General features: G+C 31.2%; 2 protein-coding genes across 2 annotated transcripts; one reads left to right on the forward strand and one right to left on the reverse strand.

Annotated features, from left to right (window-relative positions):
* The first annotated feature begins 287 nt into the window (after positions 1 to 287).
* On the forward strand, positions 288 to 4920 carry LOC114193317 (protein EARLY FLOWERING 3-like). Its single transcript, XM_028083054.2, has 4 exons — positions 288 to 771; positions 1250 to 2115; positions 3441 to 3492; positions 3630 to 4920. The coding sequence occupies exons 1-4, from the start codon at positions 553 to 555 to the stop codon at positions 4620 to 4622; spliced, it is 2130 nt and encodes a 709-aa protein (XP_027938855.1). The 5' UTR covers positions 288 to 552; the 3' UTR covers positions 4623 to 4920.
* Positions 4921 to 5273: 353 nt separating this feature from the next.
* Positions 5274 to 12793, reverse strand: LOC114194228 (protein neprosin-like). Its single transcript, XM_028084341.2, has 7 exons — positions 12193 to 12793; positions 10017 to 10103; positions 9582 to 9866; positions 9339 to 9500; positions 7843 to 7896; positions 6286 to 6432; positions 5274 to 5676 (listed from the first exon to the last, which is right to left on the reverse strand). The coding sequence occupies exons 1-7, from the start codon at positions 12349 to 12351 to the stop codon at positions 5299 to 5301; spliced, it is 1272 nt and encodes a 423-aa protein (XP_027940142.2). The 5' UTR covers positions 12352 to 12793; the 3' UTR covers positions 5274 to 5298.
* Between the last annotated feature and the right edge of the window lie 13 nt (positions 12794 to 12806).

Consider the following 12806-nt stretch of genomic DNA (forward strand, 5'->3'; position numbering starts at 1 on the left):
AGATTAAGAGGTCAAAAAGTTAAGGTAGTATCCAATATAATCTCAACTCATAAAAAGTACCACATTCAAATGAGAAAATTCAACTGAAAAACAAAACAAATCCAATTTTAAATGAAAAAAAAAAAATCCAACCAAGTGAAGGTAAATCCAATCCTAAGAGAAACAAGTGTTTTGTTTAATTATAAAACACAAAAAAGGTAGTTAATTAATTAATATAGTAAATGATAGTAACTAGAAAAGGGGAAAGAAGCAAGAAGAGAACAATCTAGGCAAGAAAATCTAAACAAGTGTAGAGATATGCTGTAGTGGGGCCCACAAGAGCGCACTTTTTTCCTCTTCTATTTCTCTCTTTCTATTACCTCGGAGCAATGTCTGAGGAGAATCCCTAACTCATCAGTTCCGTTTTTTCTTTTCTTCCGTACCTCGCTTTCTGATCACAGTTCGTTGCCCCATCTGGGTTCTTGTTAGATTTTGCTTTCAGATTCGATTCAGATTTTCTTTCTCTTTGTGGGTGCAAATTGGGATAAGAAAAAGAAGAGATTTTTCGATAAGATGAAGAGAGGGAACGACGATGAGAAGGTGGCGGGGCCAATGTTTCCGAGGCTGCATGTGAATGATGCAGAGAAAGGAGGGCCAAGAGCACCACCGAGGAATAAGATGGCCCTCTATGAACAACTCAGTGTTCCCTCTCAGAGGTTCAATCCACGCCTTCTGCCACTCAAACCGAATTCATCTTCTAACTTAGTTGCTCCACCAACTTCCTCAACCCAGGTGAGGATTGGGTTTTGTGTATTTGTGCTTCATTCAATTTTGATTTTTTTTTATCTAAGCTGGAAAATGTTTGTGTTGTTGTGGTTTAGTTGCTTAACTTGCTCTTAAGCTTGAGATTTTTGGGAAAAAAGCAAGTCTAACTTCAATTAGAGATAAATAATTAAGATAGTATGTAATTAGGGGTAGCCTTTGTCTCATAACTCAGTTTTGCAGGATTGGGTTAGGTCAAATCTCAAATTCTAAGATATTATGGTGGGTTTATCGAATCACCTCTTATAAGATCGTGTTAGGCTTTAATAAGGAATTTAGCAATTTTGAGGATTCTTAATGATCGACCTTTTTGTGATATATATGCCTTGGAGTTTGTTGTTTTAGTGTAAGATTTGAAACAAATACGCCTATAATTTGAGTTGTGCGGTGAAGGTTTGCGAATGAATTTGTGTATATTTCTAATACGAATCAATATATGTATATTCAGGGGAGTGGGCATGAGAGAAGTTATGGTTACCCAGTTCGTTTACCTTCGCAAACACAGGCTCATCGAACCGAAAGTTATGTTTCTCGCCAATCTGATGGATCAAGATCAAACACTTCATCGGTGCAGCTAGAAAGGAGAAAGAGAGCAGATGAAGATGATGTTCATGCATACATTTGCTCAAGGATTGGTCACTCAAATGATAAAGCGATGAAGAGTTTCAATGGGAAAAAATTCACTCCTTTGGGTAATTTTTGCTCAGTTTCAGTGCAAAATGATGGTGACAGAGATTCAGCACAATTTGGTTCCCTTCCTGTTGACACCAGAAAGCATGTGAGGAGTGGGAATGAGACACATCCACATGTAAGCTCAAGTAGACAGCAACAAAAAATGTCTGTGAAAAACAAATCAAGTGGAGAAGTTATTGACAGTCTAGTGATGCAAGCCAAGGTGATTCCAAATCAAGAGGATCAAGATTGTTCTGTCCCAAGTATAAGCAGGTTACATCAGGATGTTGCTTGTCTACAGCAGGAGTGTGTGGCTGGGACACAGTCCAATGATGTTGAACATAGAAATGGTGTCCTTAACTCTACAAGGGATATGGATAATGGAAATGCCCTTGTACCAAAAAGCTGTTTTCATTCTGCAGTAAACCAAACCTGTCCAGTTGAGGTTACCAATGATGTTGATGTTGAATATCACGATGTTGGTACTGAAGGTCCGATACAGAAGGGAAATTTTGATGAAAGTGGTGATGTCTCGAAGATTTCCACGGTAACAAATTTATCAAGTCTGATAGTTTCTCCTGATGATGTTGTAGGGATATTAGGTCAAAAACATTTCTGGAAAGCAAGGCGAAAAATTGCCAAGTAAGTCATGTTGATGTTTAGCAGTAGCTTTTACTGTGGTGTGGTGCTTTCAAGCTTCAATTATTTCCTCGTGAAACTTCTTACTGATTTATGGTAATGTTTTTTTACATGCTTCATCTGGATGGTATTTGTGATTTATGTATATTATAGTTATCATAGAAAAAGTCAACTTGTTCCTATCTGCAGGAGTATAGAATAAAACCCCAAGTTTGATTTGTCTTCTGATTTGATTATTCATATTTTTATTCCTTTCATATTGTTTCATGCATATTTGATATGGATATAAGGCTTGGTTTATAAGCTATGTTAAACCTTGTCCCTATTGCCACTCAATGAAGGTATTTTTCCTTTCTCTTGTATATAAAACTGTAGAACTGCATTTGGTTTATGCTATACAACCTACACTAGGTAAATAACCTGTATATTTACATTTCATTCGAGGAGTTGCAAATGTGGCTCTGAAGAAAGAAAATCTGATCATCTTGGGGTCTCTTCTAAATTGGTCTTTTGTATGTTCAAAGTTCTTAATAAATTTTTAATGGTGGATACTGGATCGTCTTAAAACAGGGTGGTGAGCAGTCTTAAAATATTGTACTGTGTCGAAGGGTTACCCTTATGACAGGCCGATAGCGGATATATTCATCTCTTGGTTTCCTCTTACTTGGTTCTCCATGTGACCTCTGGGGCGAGTTTCCTTACTATACCGCTTGCCCTTGCTGCACTGAAGGACTTGGACTAAGAAGGGGACTGAGAAATGCAGGATGATCCCTCGCAGTATATGATGAGGGGATGAGTTGTTAATACATGTTATACTTATAACAAGGGGAATATTTCTCTTTTTTTCTTCTCCCATTTGTCAATGTCTTAATTTCTGTGTTCAGGTTGGGACATTTAGCTTAGGTAGCCATATAATAGTTCCTTTGCATAAGATATCTTTTATATGATTTGATATGCATATGCCTAGAAAAGATGACTATGTTACATTGCACGGTTTAAACTCCATGCTTTGGCCAGAAACAACTAAACTACACAACTATTTCGTATGAACTATAAAATTTGTTTGTCTGCCATGAGCTATATTCTTTTTTGCCATCTGTATGATATTTTATTTGGCTCCTTCAAAGTATGAAAGTATATAAATATACTTTTACTTTAGAGGAGCTTTAACCTTTTGGATGAGTATTGAGCAATTGCTATGAGTTATATTCTTATTTGGCTCCTTCAGAGTAAGAAAGTGTGTCAAACACTTTTACTTTAGAGGAGTTTTTACCTTTTGGATGAGTATTGTGTAATTTTCTTGATTGAACTCCCATTCCTCTCTACAGTCAACAGAGAGTGTTTGCTGTCCAAGTGTTTGAATTGCACAGACTGATCAAGGTAAAATTGATCTCTTCTGCTAGCTCGAAATGGGAAGCATGTTAACTTTTATTGCACATACTTGCACACAGACATGGAGAATCACCCTTCAAGTCTGTTCATACACATTCACACATTAATTCTCTTTATTTAAACAGGTTCAACAGCTGATTGCTTCATCCCCAGATGTTTTGCTTGAAGATGCTGCTTTCTTGGGAAAATTTCCTCTGGAGGGGTCTACTCCTAAAACCATTTCATTGCAAGTTGTCGTCGATCCCCAGCAACAAACTCCTAAACGGAAAAACAATTCAGAAAAGCAGAACCTTAAAACAGAATGTTCTGCTGAGAATGCAGTTGAGAAGAAGACCTCATTTTCGTCTCCGAAAAATGGTAGCCACCTTACAAATCACACCCCTTATTCAGGACTTCCACACCAGGCAGATGTAGCTTCTGATAACAGAACAAGTCCCTGGAGTTTCAATCAGTCACCTCAACATCAGTGGTTAATTCCTATCATGTCTCCTTCCGAAGGGCTTGTCTACAAGCCATATCCCGGGCCGGCATTTACCGGAGCAATGCCTGCAGGATTCGGACAAGCACCTCTCGGTGCTACTTTCATGAATCCTGCATTTCAATTCCCAGCTTCTCATCAAGTAGTCGGGGTGTCACCGTTTGTTTCTCCGGCCAACCACACCTACTTCTCCCCCTATGGCATGCCGGTAGCGAATCAAGCAGCATCAGGGTCAGCTGTTGAACATGTGAACCAGTTGGCCGGACAAGGTTCTCATGGTCAAAATGGTCATTCATCAGTTGAGGGAGCCAATTTTAACACTCACCATAACCAAAGCTCATCCAACTTACCAGTTCAGAGGAATGGAGCCATATCACATGTCAAGAAACTTCATGTGTCCAAGGAGAGACAATTACAAGGGAGCACAGCAAGCACTCCTGGTGAAACACCACAGGGAATCAGAGCAGGGAACATTGCTGAAGGAAGTGATGCACATTCTCTTTCTCTTCACTCTGTTGAAACCAGACACCAAACACAAGTCATCAAAGTCGTTCCACATAACGGGAAATCTGCCACAGAATCAGCTGCTAGAATATTTCAATCCATTCAACAAGAGAGAAAACAGCATGATTTAGTGTAGTCATGTTTATGGTTCTGTTCTGCTTCAGAAATGTGAAAGTCCAAAGCTATAAATACTAAACTCTGTTGGAAGTGAAAATGTTGTCTAAATGTGGCACAAGACAGGCTTTGAGATGAGTTTGTACAGTGCGTCAAGTCCTGTACTTTGTTGTTGTTGTTTTACTATATGTATCTTGCTACTTTATTCTACTTTTTCTGTTGTTTTTGTCCTTGTTACAGCATATTCGTTTGTAGATATTGTTGTAACTATATGGAATGTTAAAAATAATCAAATGTAATATTAGTGGATGTTGTCTCCCTGTGCACTACATTTTCATTTTACTCATTCAAACAGAGTTTTGACCCTTACATAGTAGTGTTTAACTGGCTAAATTGTAATATTGATATTTCTTTAGTTCTTAAAAAGTAGATTTTAACTCTAATTTAACTTTTTCGACTTGTTCTTTTGTTTGATCAGCAAAATTCTCTTGTTGATCTGTAAGACGATGTTTGTATAGAGGAAGGACTACAAACGTATAAGAAAAATTGTAGAAATTAAATGGAATCAAAATTGTTAATTTACTCTTTTTTATCATTATAAAAATCAGCGAAAAAAAAATGTTACCAAAATATTCAATACATCCTCTTCATGTATCTCTTATCAGATGTAATTGGTTGAAACATTAATTATGAATAAGTTAAGGGCATTTTGGATTTCTACCCGGACCTCCATAGTAGAATTGAGGATCATAAATGTATTCTGACATGTACCAAACATCATAGCAATTATATTCATCAGAAAAATCATAGGTCCATTCTGGGATTTTCAAGGCCTCAGAGTTGTCATGAATTCTCATTCTTGTTATTGCAGATGAATAATCCAGAACTGAAGCAAATTGGCCATTGCCCATTTGTGTTGCTGTGTGAGGAGTTTGTGCAACCCTTGCACTGTAAACTTCACCACCCCATTCCACAGATTGTGCATTGTAAAGTATTGTTTCAAACAACTCAGGTGGCCAATAACCTATGTTGGTCTTCTCACCATATTGCATCCACCAATTGTTCGTACAGGGATCCTAATGCAAACCAAAATCATAAAAAAAAATGAAATATAGAAGAATCTATCGTTTATACTTTAACAACTATCAAGAATACAAGTGTGGAGTTGAGAGTTTAAATTAGAGGGAGATTAATGAAAATCATTGATATATATATATATATATATATATATATATATATATAGTTATTTAACAGACAATGAATGTTTTAATAATTTAAACGAGAACGGAGATGAGTATTATGAAACAGATCTATTGATCCCATCTCATCTCCATACCAATTGAAAAAGGTGGGTATTTCTCATATACATACCCATATTTAGTCAATATAAGAATTCCTTTCCAAAATGAGAATGAACTTAAACAATATCCACGGAATGAATTTGTTTGTGATCTCCTAATTAAAAGTGCTACATGTCAAAATATAAGTATATAAGTGTCAAAATTTGAATCATATTTACCTAGAAAGTATTACATGTCAAAATTAGAGGAATTTCATAGTTATAAATGATCCAGATTTTAACTCGTGATAGAACTAGATGTTAACACGTGACTGTTTTCATAAAATATCAATATCAATATTGTATTATTTCCCCTAGAACGATGTTAAACAAACATATCACTAACCTTAAAGATGTAAATAGTTATTACGTATGGAAGGCCACCAGGAATTGAGATTGGATATATAGCAGCACCCAAGGCAATTTCGTTGTTGGTCTGAATAAAGCCAGGACAAGTTAGATCAAAGCAACCAGTTTCCTTTGAACCATCAGCCTGCAAAAGATGGTGTTTAAAATTACCAGGCCCAAAATACTAGAACAAATTACTACAAATTTTCAATAAATCTAAACTTTAATCAAAATATTTTTTACTTTATTGTATTTTTTTTTCTGTTTCTTGTGCATCTAAAATTGAAAATAAATTCTTTTTAACATAATTCACTAAATATTTATATGTTAACTAAAAGTCATGCCATCACACTAAATGATATCTCAGTCAATGGAGTTCTCAAATTTAAATTTGGATATTTTGCTGGATTTTTTGTATTGTCTTTAAAATATCATTATCACTATTGATTTTGATGTTTTAAAATATATTACATTTTTTTAATGAATTTTTCTGTATTGTCTTTAAAATATCATTATGACCATTGATTTTGAAATTTTAAAAAATATTAACAGTTTTTTTAAGTAATGATATAGTGTATTTTTAAGGTTTAAATATGTTTTTGGTTTCGTAATTCGAAGTGAAAGCTGAAATTATTATTTTTTAAAATTTTGACTCAATTTAGTTCTCAAAATTTAGAAATGGGTAAATTTAATATTTTTAATTAAATTTTGTTAAATTTATTTAACGTTTCAAACATGTTTCATGATAACATTTGAGTTATTTACACAATTTGACCTGTACTCGCACTTTAATGTTAACTAAGAAACACATATAAAACGTCAAATAAACATAATAAAATTTTGTTAAAAATATTAAATTCACACACTTCTAAAGTTTAACAAACTAAACTTGTCCAAAATTTCAATTCTAATTTTTACTAAAATTAAGGGACAAAAAAATTTAAAGGACAAAAATATATTTAATCATATTTTTAATATATATTTTTAATATCTAGCGTAATAAAAAAAATTGCAGACTTAGTTATAAATTAGTACGCTTTTTATTTATTTATTTTATCAAATATACCAAAAACATCTTTAGCAGAATAAAAATGTATTATTTATCTAAATAAAATCTATATTATATTAGTGCGGAGAAAAGATAGATAGTGTGCTATTTAAGTGCAAAATTCGCTTACTGTCTACATATACATAATATCTTAAAATAAAAAGAACTTTGGATTTATAAAAATATATACTATTTATCTAGATTAACATTATGTTAAATGTGAAAATTAATGATTTTAAACTTTAGAAAAACAAAACAATGATTTCAAAATTTACTAAAAATAATTTGTTTTATAGGATGTAACACATATAAAATCTTAGACACCACTCTAACCCCAAAACCTTAAGACAATGTTGTTATGGGTCTTTATTCTTATATAGTGTTTAACTTTGTCTTTTTTATCCAATGTTGAACTTTTGACTCAGAGGACTTTTCCCAACACACACTTATTTTGATTTGGTAGATAGTTAAGTTTAATTTTTGGGTTGATGGAATTATAAAACTCACCGTCCAATATACAAATAACCGAGTTTGTCTATCTCCATATACACTGGGATTCACCTGTTGCAAGTTTATTGAGTACAGAGAGAATGAGTTATTTAAAGGTGAACAAATTTTAAACACTTAAAAATGTGAAACCATATATAACTTCAGGTGTTCAAACATGAAGTTTAGTCAAATTTATGTCTACCACATTTTTTTAATCCTCACTATTCAAAATTATATCTATCGGTGAAAAATGGAAGCAATTTACTTCTGAATTTAGAATAATTGATACAATTTATTATTTTCGTTAAATTATTTGAAACAAATAAAAAAAATCATCAAATTTAACACTAAAATTAATTACACCAATAAAATAAACTATTTTTATCAATAACTATTGTGTCATTTTTAAACAATATAATAATGTAATGTTTTTAAGTTAATATATAAAATAAATTTATATTTATTAAAAATAAAGTGAAATAAACAAATAAATTAATTGTTGATGAATAAACAAAAGATGAACAATTTTATAGAAAATAGATAAAAATAACTGTTAATTTTAAAAAATTAATAAATAATTATATTGTAAATGGTAGAATTTTTTATTATAAAATGTGGACACAAAAAAGGGAATACTTTTTATATATTACTAGCGTATGTATCTTTTAAATATGAATAATAATATGGTAGTAGGTGATAATAGTGTAATGTTATTAAGTATATATAAAAATAAATTTATATTTATTAAAAATAAAATGAAATGAAAAGAGAAATTAATTATTGATGAATAAAAAAAGAAAAAAAGATAAACAGTTTTATAAAAAATAGATAAAAATAACGATTAATTTTAAAAAATTTAATAAATAATTATATTGTAAAGAATAAAATTGACATATGAAATATGGACACAAAAGAAGAAATACTCTTTATATATTACTAGCGAACACATAAGCGCTATCGCGCATGTGTATTCGCATTTTTTAATTTTCAAGAAATTTAAGATCAATAACAAATAAATAATTTTTGAAATAGTTGTTAAATATAAAATTAAAAAAAATAAGATATGTAAAAAGAAAATTTAAATAATAATTTAAGACAAAAGAGATTTCAAAAAATATTTGTATAAAAATGATTAAAAGTAAATTATTTATAAAATAATTAATTTTTAAAATAACTAAGGGTAAAACATGAATTATGAAATATTGACACAAAAAGAGGAATTTCCTTTATTATTATAGATAGATAGATTATAGATATTGATTATAAATTATATATTCCTACGTAGACGACTAAAAAATTATATCAATTTTTGCAAATAGAAACTAAATTAAAATTACAAAAATCTGGAGGATAATTTTCTTTTTTAAAAAAAACAGGAATAAATAAGTAATTAAACCTATATTTAAAAAAAAAAAATTGTTATGAACTTAAAAAGAAAAACAAGAAAAAGTGTTAGAATATAACTTTGGTTTTTTAAATAAGAAAAATGCATATAAGAAAAGGGAAATTCTTACTGCCCATCCAGATTGAACACACTCAAAGTCATTGTGTGGGCCTGTTAAGAGAGCCACTTGAGTAGTGCTGTATTCATCATCCTTCTCAACAAAAGGGTTGCAAACTCTTAAGTCTGCTTTTCCTCCCAGGTAACGGTAACCAACTGTGAACAATATTGCCTTCTGTTTCACAAACCTCCCATGTCAAATCACCACACAAAAAAACACTTACTTCTTTCATTCAACTACAACAATATCACTTACAGAGTGGTTTTTAAGTTGAACAAATGAATCAAGATTCTTATTCACTTCACCATGTTCGTGATGAGAGAAACTTGGCTTCTTCCTTCCATACTCTTCAACTGAATCAGCCTTCAATAGCTCTCTTTTTCTTATTCTTCTAACAGGTATTGTTCCCTCTGCACATTTTCCACTTTTCTGCCACACTTGTGAAGTCACAATCAAAGATTCATTCATCTTTTTTCCATATCTAGAAGTTCTTGACCCCACTGTTAAGTCCTTCTTAGCTGAATTATGAGTAGGAGCCATCTGATATATGCAGATTCATATACAATTTGTTACGGGTTATTTTTTTAAACACCTTTAAGAGATCCAAAGAAAAAAAATGTGTTTAAATTATTTTGTATCTTAACTTTTAAACGAAGCAGACTATTCAGTATAACAAACAATATGACTCACCTGGATTTTATGATCCTTCAGTGCAGGGTTGTCAAATGCTGGTTGCTTATTAATGTCAATGCAATTAATTATATCTCCATCTTCGCTCTACAAAGATGAAAAAAATTACTACTAAAAATTCTTATATTATATGGGAATTTTTTTGCAAATTTGTTAAAAAGATTTGCAAGAAAAGACTTATCCTGCTATTTTTTTTAAGAATTTTTATTGGTAAGTAATTCTTTTATGGATAATTATTTTTTACAAAATTATAAAATTCACAAGTATTTTCTACAAAATTTGTTGTGAAAAATATTTTATACAAAATATTTTGTAAAAAAAATTGGCAACAATTTCCTGCAAAATTTTTTTCATAACAAAATTTATAAGTATTTTCTACAAAATAAATATTTCAAAACAAAATCAACAGAAATATGAGTTTTTTTAGTAGTGAAGTGTTATGATAAATCAAGACTTAATTAATTGTGTGTTTAGTCTTTGAGAAAGATAAAAAACATTTTTCTAGTCTACAAAATTAAAAACATAAGTAAACTTTAACTTTGTATAGTAATAATAATAATAATCAATAACGTAGTGCAACAATTCAGAAAACATTATCTCTGTTATGAATTAATGGTCGTCCATTGATTTATACAATTACTCATATGATTGATAATCATATTATTCATTACTCTTTATGATGTAATATTTTGTATTTACTATTTGATTTTATATCCTTTCTGGGTTACCATATTGTACCTATAAATAGGACTCGTCCTATCAGTAATGAGACACACATAAAAACAGAAGTTGCTCCCTACTCTCTCATTCTCTATTCTTCCTCTCCTTTGTCTCTCTTATTACCTTTATTTTATAACACGTTATCAGCACGAGGGTTATCCAACTGAGCGTGAAGGCATATTTTTTTTTTTTTCTCCCTAAGAACAACGCTCTATATTCCTTAACCGAGGTTCTTTCTAATCTTTTTCTCATTCACAAACTTTATCTCATTTTCTTTTTTTTGTGTAATGATAATTGTTTGATTTATTTTTCTCTGTCATATTATTATTATTATTATTATTTGATTTTAATAATTTCATACATGAAATTTGATTATATTAATATTTTATGTGCTAGTTTTAAACACGCGAAACGTTGCAAAATTCTCTGTCATAATATTTTTATTATGACGATGATTATTATTAATATTATTATTTTGATGATGATGATTATTATTAATATTATTATTTTATGTGTTAGTTTTAAACACGCGAAACGTTGCAAAATTTGGATTTGTGACCCTTGATATTGTAAGGAAGAATTCCTTATATTGGATTTTAAATGTTGAAATATATTTAGATGCAATGGATATTGGGATACCATTAAATAAAGAAATAAAGCAACTAATTTGCTCATAACAAAAATATTGTGAAAAGAGACTTCACAAATATTGTGAATTTATTTCATGCCTATGCATGGCTGGCTGGACAAAGCAATAAAGCTTTTGATGAAAAATCATGAGATCCGCCTAATCTGCTCCATTCCCAGAAGTGAATGGAGCAATCAATATTATGAATTGATTTCATGCCTTCTTGTGGCTGAACAAAATAATGAGCTCTTGATGAAAAATCATGAGGCCCGACCAACTGGTTCTGCTCCATTCCCAGAAGTGAATGCAGCAACATCTGATCCATATAATCATGGACGAGGTCAAGACCATAATAATAATCGTGGTCGTAATTTTGGCCGTGGTCGTAGCCATGGTCGTGGTCGTGGTCGTGCTATTAATCATGGTCGTGGACATGGTTATAAAGGAAATTTTCAAAGAGAAACTTCATCAACAGAAGTGGAACAAGAATGCGAAAAAGGAAAAAGAAAGGGGTGAAAATAATGGCAAAAAGGCTGAAAATATATGTTACCGTTGTGGTAGTAAAGGTCATTGGACCTGTGCCTGTTATACACCAAAGCATCTTGTTGAACTCTACCAAGAATCACTTAAAAAGAAGAATGTAGAAACACACATAAAAACAGAAGTTGCTCCCTACTCTCTCATTCTCTATTCTTCCTCTCCTTTGTCTCTCTTATTACCTTTATTTTATAACAATCTCCCTATAAACTATATGATATTCTTGATCAAATGGCTGGTCAATTACAGAACTAATTAGGTGTTTAACAACATTAAGATAGACTTAATTACCTTGATAGTTTTTAAGGAATGTCTTCTAAGATGCTTTAATTTTCTCTCAACTTCCAAAATCTTGTGTCTTGATGGAGAGCCACCATGGACTGTGATTAGCAGCCATAAGAGAATGAAGATTGTGGATCTCATGGCAGAAAAGTGCAACACTTTTCCCATTCAAAATTCAATTAGCAATGATAATTTTTGTGTCTTGCAAAGTGAGTCACAACACTGAAATTGAAGATATGCAATTTATTGGTGAAGTGAGGTCATGAATTAGAGACATTAATGCATGAGTTACCGTCTGTGTCATTCAACTTATGCTTACACCAACACCCAATCAAAATTTTGAAAAAAGAATCTCATTCATGAACCAAAGAAAATAAAGGTTTTAGATTTTTCCGTTAAATTTAAAATTAATGTTCATATGTGAATCCTTTGGTTTAATTTTTCAACAAATTTCCAAAATTTTAGCTTGAAAAGGGTTAAATATGTTTTTGATCCCTTAACTTTCAGTGAAAATGTGAAAATTGGAATCAGTCCCTCTCCAAAACTTTAGCCTAATTTAGTCCTCTAACTTTATAAATATTTGGATTTAGCCTTTTTAACCAATTTTTTTAAAATTTATTTAA

The sequence above is a fragment of the Vigna unguiculata genome, chromosome 8 (genome assembly GCF_037176805.1).
Source record: "Vigna unguiculata cultivar grain cowpea cultivar isolate G323 ecotype 2 chromosome 8, ASM3717680v1, whole genome shotgun sequence".
Lineage (NCBI taxonomy): Eukaryota > Viridiplantae > Streptophyta > Magnoliopsida > Fabales > Fabaceae > Vigna > Vigna unguiculata.

Coding starts and splice junctions, on each gene's coding strand:
- LOC114193317 (XM_028083054.2), top strand. CDS start 553: ATGAAGAGAGGGAACGACGATGAGAAGGTGGCGGGGCCAATGTTTCCG. Junction 772..1,249: donor CACCAACTTCCTCAACCCAG/GTGAGGATTGGG, acceptor ATGTATATTCAG/GGGAGTGGGCATGAGAGAAG. Junction 2,116..3,440: donor GCAAGGCGAAAAATTGCCAA/GTAAGTCATGTT, acceptor TCCTCTCTACAG/TCAACAGAGAGTGTTTGCTG.
- LOC114194228 (XM_028084341.2), bottom strand. CDS start 12,351: ATGGGAAAAGTGTTGCACTTTTCTGCCATGAGATCCACAATCTTCATT. Junction 9,867..10,016: donor TGAAGGATCATAAAATCCAG/GTGAGTCATATT, acceptor TGCATATATCAG/ATGGCTCCTACTCATAATTC. Junction 9,501..9,581: donor TTCAACTTAAAAACCACTCT/GTAAGTGATATT, acceptor TTTGTGAAACAG/AAGGCAATATTGTTCACAGT.